Source organism: Cyanistes caeruleus, chromosome 10 (assembly GCF_971803275.1).
Source record: "Cyanistes caeruleus chromosome 10, bCyaCae1.hap1.1, whole genome shotgun sequence".
NCBI classification, from domain to species: domain Eukaryota; kingdom Metazoa; phylum Chordata; class Aves; order Passeriformes; family Paridae; genus Cyanistes; species Cyanistes caeruleus.
In genome coordinates this window covers 24,319,733-24,339,747 of record NC_141710.1, presented here as the reverse complement: position 1 = coordinate 24,339,747, position 20,015 = coordinate 24,319,733, and the positions used below count along the sequence as shown (strand labels likewise).

General features: G+C 45.7%; 1 protein-coding gene across 6 annotated transcripts in view; it reads left to right on the top strand.

Moving 5' to 3' along the window:
• The first annotated feature begins 496 nt into the window (after positions 1-496).
• Positions 497-20,015, top strand: part of MME (membrane metalloendopeptidase) — a 31,837-nt gene continuing 12,318 nt past the window's right edge. Inside the window, exons 1-14 of one of the 6 annotated variants that reach the window (XM_086843903.1) lie at positions 663-768; positions 5,412-5,513; positions 5,729-5,898; positions 7,004-7,039; positions 10,654-10,815; positions 11,674-11,754; positions 12,465-12,560; positions 12,662-12,780; positions 13,479-13,544; positions 15,714-15,848; positions 17,194-17,295; positions 18,839-18,975; positions 19,081-19,174; positions 19,795-19,923. In XM_086843903.1, coding sequence (XP_086700029.1) covers positions 5,739-5,898; positions 7,004-7,039; positions 10,654-10,815; positions 11,674-11,754; positions 12,465-12,560; positions 12,662-12,780; positions 13,479-13,544; positions 15,714-15,848; positions 17,194-17,295; positions 18,839-18,975; positions 19,081-19,174; positions 19,795-19,923 — 1,317 coding nt within the window. In that variant the 5' untranslated portion in view covers positions 663-768; positions 5,412-5,513; positions 5,729-5,738. The other 5 variants (XM_086843904.1, XM_086843902.1, XM_023932726.2 and 2 more) reach the window with 5 other exon arrangements.

Sequence of the window (20,015 nt, the reverse complement as noted above, 5' to 3'; positions counted from 1 at the left end):
TAGAGGGTTCCATTGTTTCTTTCAGTTGTGGGGTGAACTCTCTGTTGTTGGTTTGCCTTTTTGCTTCTTACCTTGGTGAAATCCCAGTCCTAGCAGGGGAAGGTGAATAAGAGGGAAGCAAACACGAAGCATTTAACCGGAATCAATCCGAGGGTCACCTGCTCCTTGGGTCGTCCTGGCATTGGGGATTTGCCCTCAGGAATTTGCAGGGCATGTCTACTAGCAGAATGAAGCTATAGTCTGTCATCCCTAAAATGAGAAGGTTGGAAAAGCTCTCTAAGACCATCCATTCCCCCAGCACTGCCAAAGCCACCAATGAACATGTCCCCCAGTGCCACATCCACACAACTTTGAAATCCCTCCAGGGATGGGGACTCCAGCACTGCCCTGAGCAGCTGTGCCAGGGCTGGACAACCATTTCTGGGAAGAAATTCTCTCTAATATCCAAACTAAACCTCTCTTGGCAGAACTTGAGGCCATTTCCTCTTGTCCTATCACTTGTTATCTGGGAGAAGAAGAGACCCCTCCTCACCATTGTGTCCCACTGCAAACCTCTCTTCTCCGATTGCCCAAAGCAGCATTGATAACATTATTGTTAAGAAGATCACACTGTTGACTTGCTGGGAGTTTTCCCTAGGAAAGGCCCAAGCAGGAATCTCAGTGCCTGACTCACAGATCACACCTCTCACAGCCTGTGTCACCAACGTCTGCTCTCTCTTTCCAAGCACGAGGCTCTGCAAGAGTGGAAACTCTCTCACTGCCTGTCAGGTACGTTGGTCCTCTTTGGGCTATTTACAGATTGCCAGAAAAGCTTCTTCCTCTTCTCTCTTTTTGCAGTGAATTAGGCAGTTCTACTTTTTTTTGTTCACCTACAATTTTTGAAACAAGTCTTTTTTTTTTGCCGTTTTAGTTCAGTCTGTTTCACATCACCCCACGCTTCCCAAGTTTTGTTGCAGTGAAGGCTGTGCAACAGGCACCTGGTTACAAAATCACATGTATTTTTAATGCCTCCTCTATTCTTACAATGCTTGGTGAAATTTGCTGTTGTTTAAGGCGTCAGGTGATGACAGGAGAGACCTGTAGGAGCTCATGGCATGTCCCAGGAATTGGACTGGAACTCTGTAAGAATTACTGCAGGAAAGGGTGAAAGTGAGATTTTTATAATAATTTGAACACTGATCCTGGAAAGGATATAATCAGCATTTCCCCCACCCCTCTCTGTAAGGAATTGCAGTATTTTTGTTCTCTAGACCTTTTAAAATTTTTTACTCGCCCATTTCTGACATTTATATTGTTTTTCTGGTGAATAAAACCTCCTTCTTCAGAGGTCCATTTTGCAAAAGTGCTTTATTTATACAGCTAATGCTCATCTTCCCCTCTTCATTGCATCTGCCCCGCAGATCACTCACTGGACCTTTCTATAAAGAAGCAGGTATTCAGTTTCCACCTTTCTTGGTAGGAGGAAGTTACCTCTCTCCAGCCGCAGACATTTTAGTGTGTGTAGCTGGTAATAAAAGATTTCAGAAATTCCTGCCATGTCTGCCTCAGAGGTAATAAACCTCTAAAGGAATGCACCAGAAAGCAGCGTGGTGTCTGGTTTGAGTGAGAGGAATGACGGCAACTCATATTGCTGCTGTTGATGTTTGTCAGTCTCTTAGTAAAAATGAAACAATTAAAATGAAACTTTGTAAGAATGAAACAAACATCTTTTGATACTCAGTCTGCTGAGAAATCTTTAGACAGAGCTCAGAGCTACCTCTCTGCGCAAGAAGTCACAGCTATCTCCCTCCCGAGGAGAAACCACTCGGTGAAGGAGGATGTAAGATCTTGTAGACCGTATGTGACTGCATTAATTTGACAAAGGCGATGAGCGTGCATGAAAGCGAGTCGCAGACATGCAGCCGCTAGCCTTCCCCGTGCATCCTGTCCCTCGTTCTCCCGAAGCGCCTGGGGAGCGATGAGCAGGCGGCGCGGGCGGGCAGGTGCTGGGGCCGCTGCACCGGCCCCGCCCGGCCCCGCTCCGCCGCTCTGCCCCCGCCGCTGCCCCGGCGCCGGGGGAGGCTCGGCGAGGTGCGGGGGGGCTTGTTTGTTTGTTTCCTGCCCCATCCCATTTTTATGATCGCGAAGAGGAAGAAGCCTTCAGGTCAGCCGGAGAACTGCTCGTCCGGCGGACAAGGGCTCCTTTGATCGGCGGCGGCGAGCGGCGGGCAGCGGGGAGCGCCCCGGGCTCTGATGTCCCGGCGATGCGGGCGCTCCGCGGCACCGCCGCTGCCCGCGGGCGCTGAGTCCCGCCGGCGGCTGCCCGGCACAGCCCCGCCAGCCTGAGCCGAGCCCCAGCCCGAGCCTGAGCCCCGGTCCCAGCCTGCGCCGCCTCCCCCCGGGCCCCGCGGGCGCGGACCCGCCGGCTCGGGGCGTCCCCGCCGCCTCCGCCCGGCGCCGCCCGGGGATGTGCGAGGCGGCCCCGGGGCCGGACCCCTGCGAGCACCAGCGGGTGAGTGCGGGACGGGGCTGCGGGAGCGGGTGGGACGGACGGACGGACGGGGCCCCGCGCGGCTCCCCAAGCCGGGAGCTGCCAGCCGGGAGCGGTGCTCCCTGAGCCGGGACGCTGGGTCTGAGGCCAGCTCCCCCTCGGGTCGAGGGGCCGAGCGGGCCGGGCTCGGCCGGGGGTCGCACCCCGGGAGCAGCGCCCCGAGCCACCCTCGGGGTCCGGGGCCGTCCCGGACAGCGGCAGAGCCGAGCGCCCTCCCCGCTCAGGGCGGCCCGGGCCGGCCCAAAGCGCCTCCCCGGGGGCCGGAGCCGCGCTCGGAGAGCGGAGGAGCTGTGCTGGGCTCGGGTGCTGTGCCGGGCTCCGGGGATGTGCCGGGCTCCGGGGCTGTGCCGGACTCGGGGGCTGTGCCGGGCTCCGGGGCTGTGCCGGGATCAGGGCTCAGGGGCTGTGCCGGGCTCCGGGGCTGTGCCGGGATCAGGGCTCCGGGGATGTGCCGGGCTCCGGGGCTGTGCCGGACTCGGGGGCTGTGCCGGACTCGGGGGCTGTGCCGGGCTCCGGGGCTGTGCCGGGATCAGGGCTCCGGGGCTGTGCCGGGCTCCGGGGCTGTGCCGGACTCGGGGGCTGTGCCGGGCTCCGGGGCTGTGCCGGGATCAGGGCTCCGGGGCTGTGCCGGGCTCCGGGGCTGTGCAGGGCTCAGGGCTCCAGGGCTCTGCAGGGCTCCGGGGCTGTGCAGGGCTCAGGGCTCCGGGGCTGTGCCGGGCTCCGGGCGGCAGAAGAGGTGCAGGCGATGCCCCATGGCACTGCCCGGCCGGCATGGGACAAGTTAAGATTGCACAAGTTAATGGAAATAAAAAAGCATTCCCGTGATATGCTACATTTTCTGTGGACGCGACGCTGGGAACCAAGTAAGCCACAAACCGATTTTAACAAACCCATCCCAAAACCAAAAGCTACTGCATTAATTAACTCCCTGTGTCATCTAGATCAGGATCAGTGGAAACATCTAAGCATCAGGAGGCAGAGCAGAGGGGATCACATAAGCACCAGGAGAAGTGTAAGAAAACCACAGTACCGAGGCTTGTATCTGCTTAAATTATTCCTACAGTTTCGCTGTGCTAGCAGTAGCACATAAAGCAGCTTCTACCTGCTGTTTTTTAATGCAGATGGTCTCAACTCTCTAAATAACTAGAAGTAAAAATTAGTCAGATGCCTTTAGACACGAGGAGTGCTCGTGCAGGAACAGAAAGATTAGCTCCCTTGGAAAAACTTAGATGACTGCAAAGAACATATTTGCACATGAAAGGTGCAGTGTTTCCTGCTGCTCTACGGAACTGTTTTCAGTGCTTAAAGCCACCACCAGAGTCAGGAGATAAGCATCATCGGTTCATTGAGGCTGCAAGTACTCAGAGGATCTGGGGACTCGGCAGTATTTAGTCCATATAGATAACATTTTCTTGCTGCTTATCTGGAAGTGAGAAGGGGATAATGGTTAATTTGCTTTTTTATTACCTATGAACTTCTAGCTCATTACTAATGCAGGGCAGATTTCTCACTCCTTTGCACGTTTCAGTGGGATTTCAGTCCTGTGCCTCAGAGACCATTGGTTCATTTGACCAAAAATCCTGTTCTTCAGAGAAAAACAGCAGCTCAAGGGGCACGTGAAAGTAGTGATGGTCCCTGCAGGTGCAGAAAGACAGAGGCTGGGCAGACCTCAGGATTCCAGCCTCCACACAAGAGCTGCAGCTCTGGCACTGTCAGTCACCTCCTGCAGCTGATGTCCCGGGAGTAGTGACAGAAGGGCAGATGAGACACACAGAAATAAGATGTCCTCTCGTTTCTGTAGAGGAACAGTGTACTTACATCTCTAGTACCACGTTATTTGACATCTTTAGTTTATTAATAAACATACACTTTAGGGACCTGTTCTTGCAGCAGAGGAGCTGCATTCTAGGGGAGGTGGGCATCAGAGGAAGGAAGAGATTATTGGAAACTAAGGAATGTGAATCAGGCAGAAAAGGGAGGTCCAGTGGAAAAGCAAAGACTGGTGATCTGAGAGACTGCAGAAATTTGAGGAGAGTTTGAGTTGGGATGGACACAAGTCAGCAACAGCTAAGCCAGTTTAAAATAATGAAGCTCAGAGTCTTAGACTTGGCCGGATGCAGAGCCTGAGAAGGGTCCCTCACTGACTTATGGGGAGAGGGTGTAAGGAAGGTTGACCTTTGTGTGAGGGGTCTGGTGAATGCAGTGTTTCCATTATTTATCCCAGTGAAATTCTCATATTTTTTCCCATTGAATGGAAAGGGTGTGTACTGCCTGTGCATGTAAAGAGCCCCAGGAAATGCTGGCAGGGATTTTCATTGTGAAATACTGAGAAATACATTGCTGTGTGTGTAGGGATTGGAATCTCAGCTGGTGGAGGAAAGTCTGGCCCTGGATAAGTAGGAGCAGGTGAAGGGAGAGCAGAGCAGCACGGCAAAGGTGGCCCAGTTACCTGTGAAGAGCAACAGAAAGTGGGTCTCCAACCCTGCTGCAGGAGCTGCCCGAGTGAGCGTGAGCTCGCTGCCGGCGGCGTTGCGTGACTCCTGTTTCCAATGCTCTAACCCCCAAAGACAGCCCTGCTCACAGTTCTTTAAAAATTGCTGTGAAGGCTCACTGTCTTCAGTGTGAGTTTGACAGGCTCCCAGCAGAGCCTGATTTCTTTTTCTATTTTTAGAGCCAGCTGTAAAGCTGTAGTCAGGAACTGCTTACATAATATTTTAGAAGTGACAGCGAAGCACAATGGCATATTTTGACCTTTGGCATTAGATAAGTAATTGGCAGGTTAAGTTAATTTTTATTCAAGCAAAGAGACTTGCTTTTTACTGCATGTGAACTCCTGTACCTTCACACAAGATTAAACCTCACAGATACATTTTAAAAATAGGTTTTGGTTTGCTGGCCTTCCTTTTCTGTGTGGTGTGAAGGAAGCTCCTCCATGTGAAGAAACTCCAGACTTCTGCTCTCGATCCATGACACGAAGTGCATGGTACGTGTGTGTGTGTGTGTGTGTGTGTGTGTGTGTGTGTGTGCACAGGCCTGGCAGAGGGCAGGATTCTTCATTCCTGACTGACAGCCCAGCAGTATTACAAATAATCAGAAAACTCACCTAGAAAACATCTTTGTTCCAGTGCACTTGAGGAGCCGGTTTCAAGCCCATGACTCAGAGTAAGTGCTCAGTGAATATTCCCTTTTCCATTCCAGACGCTGGGTTATGGGCAAGTCGGAAAGCCAGATGGATATAACTGAGATGAATACTCCAAAACCAAAGAAGAAACTGGGATGGAGTGGCCTGGAGATAGGGCTGGCCGTGGTGGTGGTGTTGCTGGCCATCGTGGCCATCACCATGATCGCCCTGTACGCCACGTACGATGGTGAGTCCGCGGCACGCGGGAATGGGGAGGGTTTGAGATGCTGCCTGAAATGTAAAGCTGCATCCACACTCCTTGTTGCTGGAAAAACTCAGAAACTGCGTCTTTCCAACTGGGACTCAGTAAATTCGTTTGTTCATGCAAAGTTGTGGTAAACACAAACCATCTGCTTGTTCTGACTTAGGAATACTTCTGTTTGTAATTAATGCTCAGTAAGCAAAAATCCCAACAAATTTCAACATTGCTGAAGAAAACCAAACTCCAGGCCTTCCTTTGTGTTCCTGGAGATGCATGAAAATCCTATTCTTTTCCTTTTTGGCTGTTGCAGCAAGGACTCTCAGTGAGTGCAGTCATCCTGAGAGGTTTTGTGCTTCAGCAGCCAGAGCAAAATAACTTCATTCAGGTGGAAATACCCTGATAATTTTTGGGAAAGATAATACAGAGAAGCTAAAATTTCCATCTAGTGTCAAACTAGAATTTTTCCTTATATTGGGAATTAAGTGCTTTGTTTAATTTTGAAGTACTTAATAGTTTTGTTTAAGCTTTTTATTGAAGTGTAGTTCAATGATGGGATGGAAAAATGCCATTATGGGAAAAAACCTTTTATTTTCTAAGTCTCAAAAGGAAATATTTTCATGTTTCTGAATCCTGTATTTTGTTCAGAAGACTTCAGAGTGAATGTCTGAGAATTTTCATATAATTCCTTGAAAATCCTTTTGTCATTGTAAAGTATTGCTAAATTCAAACTGGCTTTGTAATTCTCTTCAGTCCTTGAGCTATTTTTCTCTAAATTGCTTCTTCGTTATAAAAATAATATTTTGACCACCTCCAATTGATAGGACATTTTCCTTTGATGACTCCAAAAATTCCACATGATGAGTGACTAGCACTGAATTACCCTGAAGGGTTCAAGATGATGATATTTTTAGAGCCTGATCCTATAAATATTCCCTGACTGAGTGTAATGTGTCCATTCATATTATCTTACTGTACAGGCAATTAAATTGCAGTGTACAGTAAGATAATATGTCAATGGAAATATTTACAGTAAATTTTATTATATTGACATTGAGTAAAGAATTAAGATTATGATTGTATTCTCTTTTAGATGGGGTTTGTAAGACGCCAGACTGTATCAAATCAGGTAAGAATGAAAATACATATGTTTTAAAATAATATATGTGTTTTTAAACATGGAATTCTCCCATGTAACTGCAGGCAAGAGTGGCACGTGGAAGTGTGGGTCTGCTACCCCACACGATCTTCTTAGCATAGTTCTTCTCCAAAAGTAAACTCTTGTGCTATGATCTTGTCAATCTTACGAAGTCATGCTCCAAGTCCAAAAGATTCAGTTTGTTATAGTCTGACAATCTGCTTCATCCTTCAGTAACAAATGCAGTTGTTAAAGAGTCCCAGGAACACAGCATCCCAAGGGAGACTCCCAAAAGGTTCTGATTTGCAGACACCACTTAGATTTGCAGATACACCAGAAGCAGCACAGGAAAATCAGTATATTGGTCCCCTTTCCATGGGACTACTGGCTCCAGGCTGCTCACACCCCAGTCCTGCTGGAGTCAGGGAAAGCCCCAGGGCAGCCCCTCATCCCAGGAACTGCAGACTGTCATCAGCATGGGACAGACATAAGGTTTATTTCAGGTGGCCATCACTGTCTTTTCTTTCCTCTTCCAAGGTGTTCTTCTCCCAGCATGAAAGCTCATGCTGTGGTTTGGAAAATGAGCCAATTAGTTCTCTAGCAGATTGTTTTTAATCTCTGCTGATGCTCATTTTCAGCTAAATACACATTGCTACAAGGGAGTTCAGACAGACTATCTGATGATGGACCAACTCCAAAAGGAAAAGCAGGAAGTTTGGAGCAATGAGGCACAATGTAGCAAAAATGCCTAAATTAATTAATCAGAACAATTTTGCCCTTTTATGCTTCTGTTAAACGCTTTAACAGCATTTAACCTCTGGAAAGGGATAAAGTGAAGATACTGATAGAATTGATTGTTCATTTGAGAGAAGAGCTGCAAATAAATGATCAGAAGAAAAAAAAATGTAGTAAAACAAATAATGAACAAATAAAGAAGAAAAAATGTAATGAGAATTCATTGGTTATACCCTGGGTAAAATACCAGTAACTGCATGGCACTGTTATCCATGGATTTGTGAGACCTCTACAGTGTAGCACAGGAAGATATGATGCAGTTTGTACATTTGAGCATTTTTTGGATGAGCTGACACACTCTGTTAACTTCCCTGAGCTCAGGCAGCACAGCCTGATGGAACAGGGGATTTTGATCTCTGTTTCTTACCTAGATAAGCACATTGTTTTGCTCCTGAATCCTCCCCAGGTCACTGGTTGCTTTGCCAGCTTATACTACTTTATTTGTAAGCTATTAAAGCAACAACTGACAGTCAGGAGTACACAATAAGATTAATCATTACATTAATCATATACAGCTATATGAAGCTCTACATTCTTGGTGACAGGTAAGAACTGAGTAAACAAGTGACAGTAGGAACAAAGCCAAACACTGGTTTGTCACAGCAACACTGAGCACTAATGAAGAGTACACTGTGTATTACCTGTATTCGTACAGGTATGAATTCACCTGGATTAGAGATAGAATAACAAAATATTCATAACATAAACACATTCCCTTAATTATAAAATACCTGTGGTATCAGCCAAATAATGAATGGTTATCTTGGGGCTCAGGTGTGCAAATAACACTCTTGAAGAGAGTATTCTGCATGGTCATATTTAGTGTATGTACTTTACACACAGCCCTACATGAAAAACCACAGTTCCCACAGCTGAGCTCTTTCTGGTACTTTTGTAGTATTTAAGCTTTAAGTTCTGATAAAAGTTGGATAGCTAATGTTGGCTGGCCTGGACCTTGGGCAGGAGAGTTACGAGAGATGATTATTCCTGAGTGACATGAGGGATCACCCCGGTGCTGCCTCCAAGCAGAGCAACCCGGCTGCACAGTTCAAGCCAGGTTTGGTATCACACTGGTAATGATCTCTCTGATTTAAGCAAGATGTGGATTTCTCCTGGGTTTTGTTGTGAGGTTTTCTCCAAAGTGACAAGTCAATGGATATGGGCCATGTTTTCTTGGTGTCAGATGTTTCTGTCATTCTGTAAGTGTTTGGCAGGGCTGTGACTGAGCCAGCTGGGCTGTCCACTCCTGCCTAGGAAAGTCGGTGCTGCTGGACTGACACATTCCAAGGTCATCCAAGGGACAGTGATGCCCTTCAGGTGCTGCCCTGGTCTGGCAGAGAGATTCAGAGGGATACCCTTAAAATAGGAGATGTTAGGAATAGTTACAACTTTCCTCTTTCACAGCAAATAGGTGGAGTTAGGACAGGAATAAACTGCAGCATTCAAAACACTCCCCTTCCCCTAAGTGAAACAGAGCAAAAAAGACAGAAACCAGAACCAAAGCTTCCACAATCCCAGAGCACTTGGGGCTGCAGCAAGTGTCTCACTTAGTAAAAACATGACTGAATTTCCCAGTCTCTTGGCTGTTGGCATGATCCTGTGTCCCTTCAAATAGAAGTCACCCTGAAGCCATTGACTTCAGAAGGAAAACTACCAGCTAGGAGACTTTGCATCTCTTTCCACAGTGGGTTTTATGCTACTGAAGCAGTCTGAGGTTGAAAATTCACCTGTCCGTGGCTATTTCCATCCTGCAGGCACTGGAATGTTGTAAAAACATCAGATGTTGGCCTAGAATGGAGCACTCCTAAGCCAGCAGAAAAATGGGGGCAGGCAAATCAACACCACAGACTCTCTCCATTTCCACCAGCGCAGGAGACATGGAAAATATTGAAAGTACTGGAAAAATAACTATAAATATTTGACTTGCCCATGTGGAGGAATGAACACTTGAAATCACAAGCCTCATAATTTACTAAAAATAGTGTCAGAAAAATGGGAAGAATATTCAGTATCCTGGGAAATTCAGAGGTATCCCTAGCTCTTGCCTGACTCCTAAGATCTCTCCTTTCTGTGACACTCTGTTCTGGCACCCTGGTGGTAGAAGCAGTCTGGGTGGAATAGGAATAGGTACAGGGAAAAGCCCAGAGGGTTTATGGACAGCAGCTGGGAAGCTATCATCAGGGATTTGGATTTCACTGAGAATCCCTGTCACGACTGGTCAGTCTTGGACAAGCCACTCCAGAGGGTCAAAGGGATAGTAAGAAGCAGTATCAGTTCTAGAGTAAAATGTGGAGCAGGTCTAAAAATGAGTGTAGCTTCCAGAAGGCATTAATGGAAAAAACCTTTCCTGACAAGAACTGAAATAGTGCAACAAAGGCAGTATTTTATTGCAATAGACAGGATTCAGTTGAGTCTAAATCACATGTAATTACCAAAATTCCATTACAGTGGATACTTAACCTCTGCTATGTCTTGTGCTTTTAATGTCCCTTTTCACCATATTTCAGTACAAAGAAGGGTGAGTGAAGGGTAAATGAAACATCCTACATTTTATTTAGAGCTGAGTGATCACTCACAGGGAGCAGGAACATCTGTCAGTTTACTGCCAGTAAACACAGCCAACTAGAAAGTATGGAAGTTGTGGTCAGCACAGGAATAGTAATTCCTTGTTCGCCAATGAGAACTTTGTTTGGTCTAGAACATTCAAGTAAGCTTGAGCCTATTCTAAACTAAATGCATTTATGACTTCCCTCTTGAGAGAAGCCAAGTGCATTGGTGTGTTTCTGTAAAGGCTCTCTGTGTGCCCGCAGCCGCGCGGATCCTGGAGAACATGGACCCCAGTGCCAGGCCCTGCCACGACTTCTACCAGTACGCCTGCGGAGGGTGGCTCAAGAGGAACGTCATCCCCGAGACCAGCTCCCGTTATAGCAACTTTGACATTTTGAGAGACGAACTAGAAGTTGTTTTAAAAGGTCAGTGGAGTTTGGGGACTAAATAAAGTTTCTTCTTTACGTGTTATCCTAAGAAGTTGTGGTTTTCTAGCAAAGCTTAAAATACTACCAGATATTTCAGGTTTTTGTGTTTGGTTCAAGACAAATCTGCCCCAAACTGTTTGCTTGGAGAGTTCTGGAAGAGTGTTGCTGTGTCTGACACTGAAGCAGAGCTGAGCAGACCTGCCCTTGCTGGTATCTGCAGATCAGAACAACTGCAGTCCCCACCCTGAGCCTGCCCCAGCGACAGCACCAGGCAGCTGAAGGAGGAGGAGGAGGAGGAAAGGGAAGTCTGGCTGTATCCACATCAGCTGAAATGCTGGAAGCTGCTCTCTGGCAGCCCATGTCCTGCATATCTGTATTCCATCAGAAATCCCAAAGAGCCAGGCAAGCCTTTTTGCTACCTGTCATAGCAACAGTATCAAATTGTTCACCATGCCTTTTTTCAGGTGAAAATAACAGAGTCCAAGAAGTCACTCTGGTCTCATGTGACGCTCTCCAACCCGCTCTCTCCAGGCTAAATACCTTTTTTTTCCCCTTGGCCTATCTCCTGGTTTTGCCAGCTGTGTCTTCACACAATAGCCTGGTTGCTTAAAACCTGTCCCTGAGAAGTCAGAGTGTTTGTCTTTCCCACAGGGTGACCTACCGAGTATCTGCTATCGGTTACATCCCCCGTACTAACACAGACTGCAGCCACTGCAGGGCTTTTCAGCTCCAGAGCTTTTCCCCTCAGCCTCCCTGGAGCTGGCCACAGACACAGAGCGCTCCTGGCCCAGCCCTGCTGCTCAGGACCCACCAGGACGGAGCAGGAATGACCATTACTCGCTGTGTGTGTTTCAGATGTCCTCGACACCCCCAGCACCAGCGATATCCCAGCGGTGCAGAAGGCAAAAACTCTGTACAGGTCCTGCATAAATGAAAGTGAGTGTCCCCTGAGGCCACTGCACACAGGATGCCTGCACAGCGCTCACGGGGCCCTGCCTCAGGCAGCTGCACTTGTATCCTGTTCTGGGCATCCTTTCTCAGATATCCTCGAAGAAAATGAAAATGTATCTATTCTATAGAGTCCAATCAGAATGTCAGCAGTAAAATTGGTATTGTATCTCCTGCTTTACTACCTTAGGTATTTTAGGTAACTTCAGTTACTTTAGGTAACTCTTTGGTTACTAATTTGCTGCAGATATATAAACTCAAATCCTTTCAGTTAAATGGGAATTAACTTCTTTTGAAGAAGTTACCAGGCATGAGATGAAAGCTACCTGGCACACCAGGCTCTGCCATGAGAACAGAGCAGTAAAACTGTTTGCAGTGCTTCTTAAATCACATTTTTATAGTTTTTGTAGCAGTAGGAATACTTTTCAAAACTATTATTTCAAACTATCAGCAGAGAGAAAAAAAAAAGACAGTACTTCAATGTCATGGTCCCAAGGATCTGCATATGCTGTTTGTGTCTGGAACATTTTTACATTAAATGTAAAAGCACAGTCATACATCAGAGCAAACTGCTGCTGTGGTGATGGGGGAAACAGTTCTCAGCTTCATTGTTCTGAACTCATTATAATACATATTTTAATATATAACATTTGTGGGGTTTAAAATGTCATGGTAACTTGTTTTATTTTTTCCAAAAGCTGCCATTGATAGCAGAGGTGGAAGGCCTTTAATTAGTTTATTGCCAAATGTGTCTGAGTGGCCTGTAGCAACAACTAACTGGAATGCTTCCTATGGTAAGATAACTTGTGCTTATTTCCTTTAAGTAAAAATATCTAAATTATTTAATTTATTGCTTACCAAAAATAGAGACTGACTATACCTTTCATTTGCTTAGGTACTGCTTGGACAGCTGAGACAGCTATTGCACAGCTCAACTCCAGATATGGAAAAAAGGTCCTTATTAATTTTTTTGTTGGAACAGATGATAAAAATTCCACAGCACATATCATTCACGTAAGTCTGCCTTCCTTATGTTGATCATAAAAGTGCAGCAGATAACTGGAAGCACAGACATAAATGTTAACAAGGAGGAAGATCAGTGATCTGAATTTGACCTTAGTACTTTGTAGATGAATTTGTGAATTAATGTAGTTTTCAGCTGAGACTGGGTTTGCAGTTCCCTGTCTGTTCTCCAAGCTGACGTGGTTGTTGTGTGCACTCATACACTGTTACTGTCAGTGAGATGGGAATGACAGAGACAGAAAGGTCATCTCTGAAACTCGAACATCCAGACAAGGCAGGAGAAGTCTGGTGCCTGCTGGGATGCAGCAGTGAGAGGAGCAAAGGGCTAATCTCTCCTGTCACTGGGTGGATGGAGCCGTGAGCACTTCACGTGCAGGGATTTCAGGGATGCAGAAGCTGCCGAGCTTGTCTCTGGGCTGTTTTGTCATCTGTACTTCACCTATTTTCACACTGGCTACCAGTGCCTTGCAGTGTTCAGCAACAGGAGAAGAAAAAGATTGAAAAGAAAACCAAAACATTTAATGAGAATGAAAATAGTCAAAGGTGGGCAACAGCATGAGAGAGGAACGCCCCTGTGGCCAGAAAATAATTTGGCCAGTGAAGCATCAGCACCTGTAGTTACCAAAAGAACAGCATAATGCTCTGCCACTTCCCCTTAAGCACTTCTCAGTTTTTATTTGCATTTACAGATTGATCAGCCTGGGCTGGGCCTGCCTTCTCGGGACTACTACGAGTGCACTGGTGCATACCAAGAGGTGAGCAGGAGCTGACACACCGCTGCTGGCAGTTCTCATGTTTTAACCTGTGTTTTCAAGGCAGCTGCTTGACTTTTTAAGACCTTTTGGAAGGGGATAAATATGAAACAATTTAGCTTTGTTACAGAGGCTCTGCCAGGCTTCATAGCTGGATCAAGAGCTATCCCCTGGCTGTCAGAGTTGTATTTAGACAGAATACAAGTGGTCATGATCAGCCCTGTTCTGTCACTGCAAAAAGGAGGCCACTTCTGAGCTGTGACCGACTGGCAGCAACTGGCAAATGCTGCAGGTGAACTACTTCCACCAGGAATAGGCTTGGAAAGAAAAACAGAACATTCAGAACCAAGGACACACTTTGCTGCATGAAAGATCTGAAAAGATCACAGTCTCCCACATCAACTGCTGAACACAAACACAGCAGCAAAAGGATGTGATACCACAGAAATGGCTCAGATACCTGAAACCTCACATGGTCTCCTTTAATTCTTGTTTACTCATTACTTCTACCGGTCTCATTAACCTGTTAGCACTGACACTGAATCCCTGTTGCTAATCTTGGATGTGCTTTAAGTCCTTGAGAGCTGATGGGTGTCTGTGCTGAAGTCATGGAGCTGAAACTACTACCACAGTGACCTTTAATTAACCACATTCCTTCTGTGTAATTAAATGCAGAAGCAATGAGAAAGTGTACAGGCCATTTGGGTATTTTGCTGATGTGCCAACGGTTAATAGTGATTATATTTGATTACAGATCACATGCTCATTAAGACAATCATTACCATCTGAACTGCTCAGTTCCATGTGAGATGGCCTTTAGGAGCTGGCTCACATTGCACAATCTGCTCCTTCCATGTGTTGTGTTAACTGCAGCACTGAGAGACAATTCCCGTCCTCTGACCTACCTGAGTATCAGCTCTGCACTGCTGCAAAGCAAAGGAGGAAGTATTGTTGAAAAACAGCATTATCAGTGGCAGGCAGGTTCCAGTGTCCCAGTGTCCTTCCAAGCAGGACTGCTCCAAGGGAGAGCTGCTCCTCCCAGCCCTGCTCTCCGGCACAGCCTGCTCCTGGCTCTGCTTCCTGCTGTGTAATTCCACTCCAGGATCTGCAAACATCATCTCTGCCTCCTGCTCCTTCCCACTGGCCTCTGGCCTCTGCCTCCAGCAGGACTTCCCACCCCAGAGCTACAGTGGAACCTGCCAATAAGATAATTTTAAAATATTTTTCTCTTGTAAGATACAGGATGGCTCTGCTCAGAAAGGAGTGATTCTGATGTCTTAAATTTCCACTGGCATAACTGAGATTATTTATACAGTCCACTTGAAATTAGCTGACTTAATATTTTGCTACCTGACTTAAGAGCTGCACTTAGGAGAAAAAAAAAGTCAGACTGGCACCTAAAAGTCTCTGTTAACTTACTGGTTTGAGGTAATAGCTATATTGAATTTTATGATGTTTTTTACAGGGTTGTTATGCACTGTCTTTTGTGACTTGCTGTAGCTGGCAGTGGTTTCATGGGCTTTTCTCTTTCTGAATGATCTCTCTTGCTTGCAGCTGGCACTGGGAGTTCAGCCCTTTGAGCTGCTGTGAGCCTTGTCCCTGTCCCATCCCTGTCCCATCCCTGTCCCTGTCCCATCCCTGTCCCTGCTGGCTTATCATCAGTGAACTCTTTAATGATAAATTTCATATATATTGTCTATAGTATACCTAACTTTGCATACAGCAACAAGAATTCTGTTTCAAGAAGCACTGGAGGAGTGCTTCAGGGAGTGCTTTTCCCACAAAGCCAATTCCCTTGTTTTATGTTCCTGGGAACACAGCTCTTTGGAAACAGTATTTTTGGAAGCTGTAATTAAAGTGAGCTAGAAAAAACATGGGTGATGGTTTAAATATGGACACACAAATGTCTCACTGTAAATAATGCAAACAGTGTGGTCGTTGGGAGTGTTCAGCTTTGAACAGTGCTCCAGTTACCCAGCAGTGCTCCGTGAGGGGATGTTCACACTTAATTTTCAGTTGTGATCTAACCCTATTTCCCATAAAATTGACCTGTTTAAATAAGAGATGAAGAACTGTAGTTCATAAAAATGAAGATGAAATCTTGAAGATAATTAAGGTATGTTCTACTTTGAAGAACTTTGTCTTAAAACTGTTCCTGTTTTTTTCCTGCAGGCATGTTCTGCCTATGTTGATTTCATGATTTCTGTAGCTAAACTAATCCTACAAGAAAGAAATATTTCTGTCAATGAGAATGAGATTTCTGAACAAATGAGAAGAGTTATGGACTTGGAGACAGAGATTGCCAATGTAAGAAAAACATCTTTAAACTATCCTTTAAATAACTGACTTTTTTTCATGATACCTGAGAGCTGACTGTAAAGTGAGTGGTTATCTTGGTTTGCTGATGCTGCTTTGTGGGAGTAGAAATATGTGGAACCTGTTGCACCTGAAGGAACAGACAGAAATACAGCTGGGAGGAGCAAGGGAAAGTATTTCAGGCAGCTGTTTTCCAAGCAATGAAATGTTTTATCCTGATGTGTTCACAGAAGCCTTGCAAGAGCAGAGAGAGACAGATCTGGGCTTTGGTTAATGTGGTTTGGAGTTCTGGGAGATGCTTTGGGGCCTCTCCTCCCTTTGTCCTGTTTCCCCGTGGGCTGTTTGGATCCCAGAGCAGCAGATTCCCAGCCCCTGGCCTGCTGTGAACACAAAGTCATATTTGTGCTGCACAAGCTGCTCCACAATGCTGATTGTTCCAAGGGCATTTTTAACCAAACATTGTTCTCCCTTAAAAGAAAAAGACAAAGGAAAAATAATATTAATTTGACTTTGGAGAAACAGTGAGAGTTTGAATGTGCATGGAGAAAACCAAAGGCATTCATGGGCAAACCATGGCTTATTATCATTAACCATTGCAGCAGAGGTGAAGCTGAGGATGGCCATGAAACAGGCTGAACACATTTTATAGCTTCAGCTATTTTTGAAGTTACACTGATAGTAAGGTCAAGTACTTGGGAAAACCATTTATATAAACTAAAACTGTCTGATTTTGATTTTCTTCATTTTTGTGAGAAACACATCTCTGGGCTTGGATCAGAGATAGGCAATTATTATCAAAAAGGGAATTCACTGAAGAAAGGTTTTAAAGAGGAGTATGAAAGGAACCCACAGCTGCAATGTCCCTGCAGCAGTTGCTGCTGGTGGAGTCCAGCTGGTGTTGGGGAAGCTGCCACTGCCTTGGATTTTAACCTTTCATCCAAAACCCAGTATCAGCCTGGATGTGACTGAAGAGAGCTGGCATTGTGCTCTTGGGAATTTGTTAAAAAAACACAGAAAAACCCCACTGAATGCACAATAGAATAGGAAAGCGGAAGCGGAAGAGAAGGATAGAGATAAAAGGAGGCCTGGCATAACTGATTTCTCAAAGCACTTTAAAAGGGTGAAATCTGTTGTTGTGGATGCAGATGTTGCAGTCAGCAGTGCACACTGCCAGTGCCCAGAGCAGCGGTGAGCTGTGTGAGCTGGGGGCTGTGTCTCCCCAGCAGTACCTGATGCACAAACAACACACAGGACAGCCGTGCACCCTGATCAGAACTGAAACTCCTGGGAACTGACTCAATATACTCAGTAATTTTCTCCTGATTAACTCTGACAGGCAACAACAAAATCAGAGGACAGAAATGATCCACTTCTGCTGTACAATAAAATGACCTTGGCACAACTCCAAAACAACTTCACACTGAAAATCAATCATAAGGTGAGTGATCAATAACCTGTTATTTTAACCTCTAATTTATCACTCATGGGATTAAACAATGAAGCCTGGTTTTTTTTTTCTGTTAAAGACATGACATATTTGCAATTGAACCCTGATGTGCACAGTCTTACCTACTCTGCTGATGACACTGAACTCTACTCACATTCTGTACCCATTGCTTCTCCTAACCTGAAGGCACGTCTTCCCATCTGCCTCAACATAAAGAGATGGAAAAGCACAAAGGAAAAAAAAAAAAATTCAGTGGAATGTGTTTCTGCCCATGGCAGGGGGTTGGAAATAGTTGATCTTTAAGATCCCTTCCAACCCAAGCCATTCTGTGATTCTGTGATCCTATTCCTTATCCTCTTGGGTTCAGGAACAAAAGTCCAGCCTGCAGCCAACAGCTGCTTCAGGGTTTAGTGGACTACTCAGCCCCACTCTGTTTGTCCAGGGCTGCAGACTCAGAACAAAAATCCAGTTTGTCCAACATTGCCTCTGTAAATATTGCTCCCAAGGCAAGCAGAAAGGAGCCCAGGCTGTCAGGCCCATGAAACAGGACAATTCTCCACACCCCTCCCACTGCAGCTCCCCCGGGATGTGTCAGCTCTGCTCTCACCCTGAGCCATGTGCTGTTTGTGCAGGGCAGCCTTTGACTCATGGCACCAGAGTGCAGCTGAAATCCAGCCCAAGCTTTGCTAACACAGCGCTGTCTCCTCAGGAATATAATGCTGTACTGAACATGGGTAGTTTTTATTCTCATGACTTTTATTGAGGTTTCTGAGGCCAGTAAGGTGCAATGAAACACTGTTATTCCTGGCACTTTTTCATATTCACTGCAATTTTATTGACTTTAATTCTCTGACAGTTCCCTCCTGCCTGGTTTAATTGGTTTCATAACTCACTGTCTCCCACAGGTGTAGTTGGTTACCATTACAGTCATCCTGTCAGAAAACAACAACTCCTGTCATAGAGTGGCATTGCCCTGGTTATTATTAGTTCCTGAGGGGTGCTGCAGATCAGCACTAATTTAAATTTATTCCAAAATGCTCAGAAGACACTTGATGGGAGTTGGTAGCGTTGTAATGTCTAAGGATAGAACAGCAATTATTCCCAAGATTAGCCTGAAGTTTGCTGCTTCTCTCTCAGACCTGCAGTGACTGCTCCTGAAAGCTCATCTGCTCTCCTCAGCTACTTCCATTTGTCTGATGGAAGACATTACCTCTTCCAACAAACCTTTCCAAAGGTACAGGCAGGGAAAAGTCACCAACACTTTCTAAAGTAATAGGCAGAATAGAAACTAAAAATTAACAAAAAATCATGTTAGTTTGAAATCAAAGCAATTTCTCTACCCTTTCTGCCAAATACCCCCTGTGTTAACAACATTTTCAGAGCTATAAATGATCTCAGGCCACTTCTTATTACAATGATCCCATTTATAAGTAGCGCAAATATTAGGGAAACCAAAGGCAGAGAATTTGTATCATGCAAACATATTTAAACTGCTCATGATTGAACCATATCATAATGCATGTTGATTTTCCAGGTGTTCAACTGGTCAGAATTCATAAATGCTATCATGTCAACTGTCCAAATCAATGTTGACAACACAGAACATGTCATTGTTTATGACCCTGACTACCTTCTCAAGCTCGGGTCTATTCTTGAAAAATACTCTTCCAGGTAGGTGTGATAAGCATTTGCTATTTGGTATTTGCATTTTTCTTTTCAGAACACTTAAAATGCCTCAAAACATCAGCAGCTTATTATTGTTGTTTTGTTGAACAGAGACCTTCAGAATTACATGACCTGGCGATTTGTGATGGATCTTGTCAACAGCCTCAGCCGGGACTACAAGGACACGAGGAATGCTTTCCGTAAGGTGCAGAAATTCATCTCTCCCCAAGTCTTAATGATGGCTTTTGTGAGCCACAAAAGACAGCTTTTCTATGGAGGTGTAGTATATAAATATTTAATGGATTTTGGATTTTGCACACAAAAGCCAGACGCCTTTGCTGAGCCTCTGCTGGAGTGTATCTATAATTTATGGGATTTATGCCAGATAGCTGGGTAGATTTGAAAGCACTGCTCTGGTACTTGGTCTCTTGTTTTTCCAAATCTAAATTAATCCCCATTTTGGTATCAGAACAGTCCAATTAATTTGCAAGGGATTACAGTTCTGACTGACTTGTTAGAAACTCTTCATCATCCAAAGGAATATATTCCAAGGCAAACATTATGGCCTCAATCTTGGTTTTCAGTCATTTGAGACTAATGATAGCTTAGTGCTTTTAAGGAAATGCTGAGCAATTTCAGCAACTGGACATGGAAGTTTTTAGTGTTTCCACAGCAGAACTTCTCCCTCTGTAAGAATTTTTGTAAAGATGCTGCCCTTACAGAGCGAGTACAGCTCAGTGCCCCAGCCAGGAGTGTGAGCTGGGTGTGCTGTGGTTTCAGAGGCTGCCCTGCCAGCTCCATTTGCCCTGCTCTTGTGTCCCCCAGGCCCTTTATGGCACCAGCTCCGAGAGTGCTGCGTGGCGCCGCTGTGCCAACTACGTCAACGCCAACATGGAGAGCGCCGTGGGCCGGCTCTACGTGGAGGAGGCCTTTGCTGGGGACAGCAAACACGTGGTAAAGCCCTCAGCCCCTCAGCCCAAGTGCCACCAAAGTGTCACTTTGTCACCACCATGCTCCTCCTGACACAGCTGTCACTGCACCTTTTA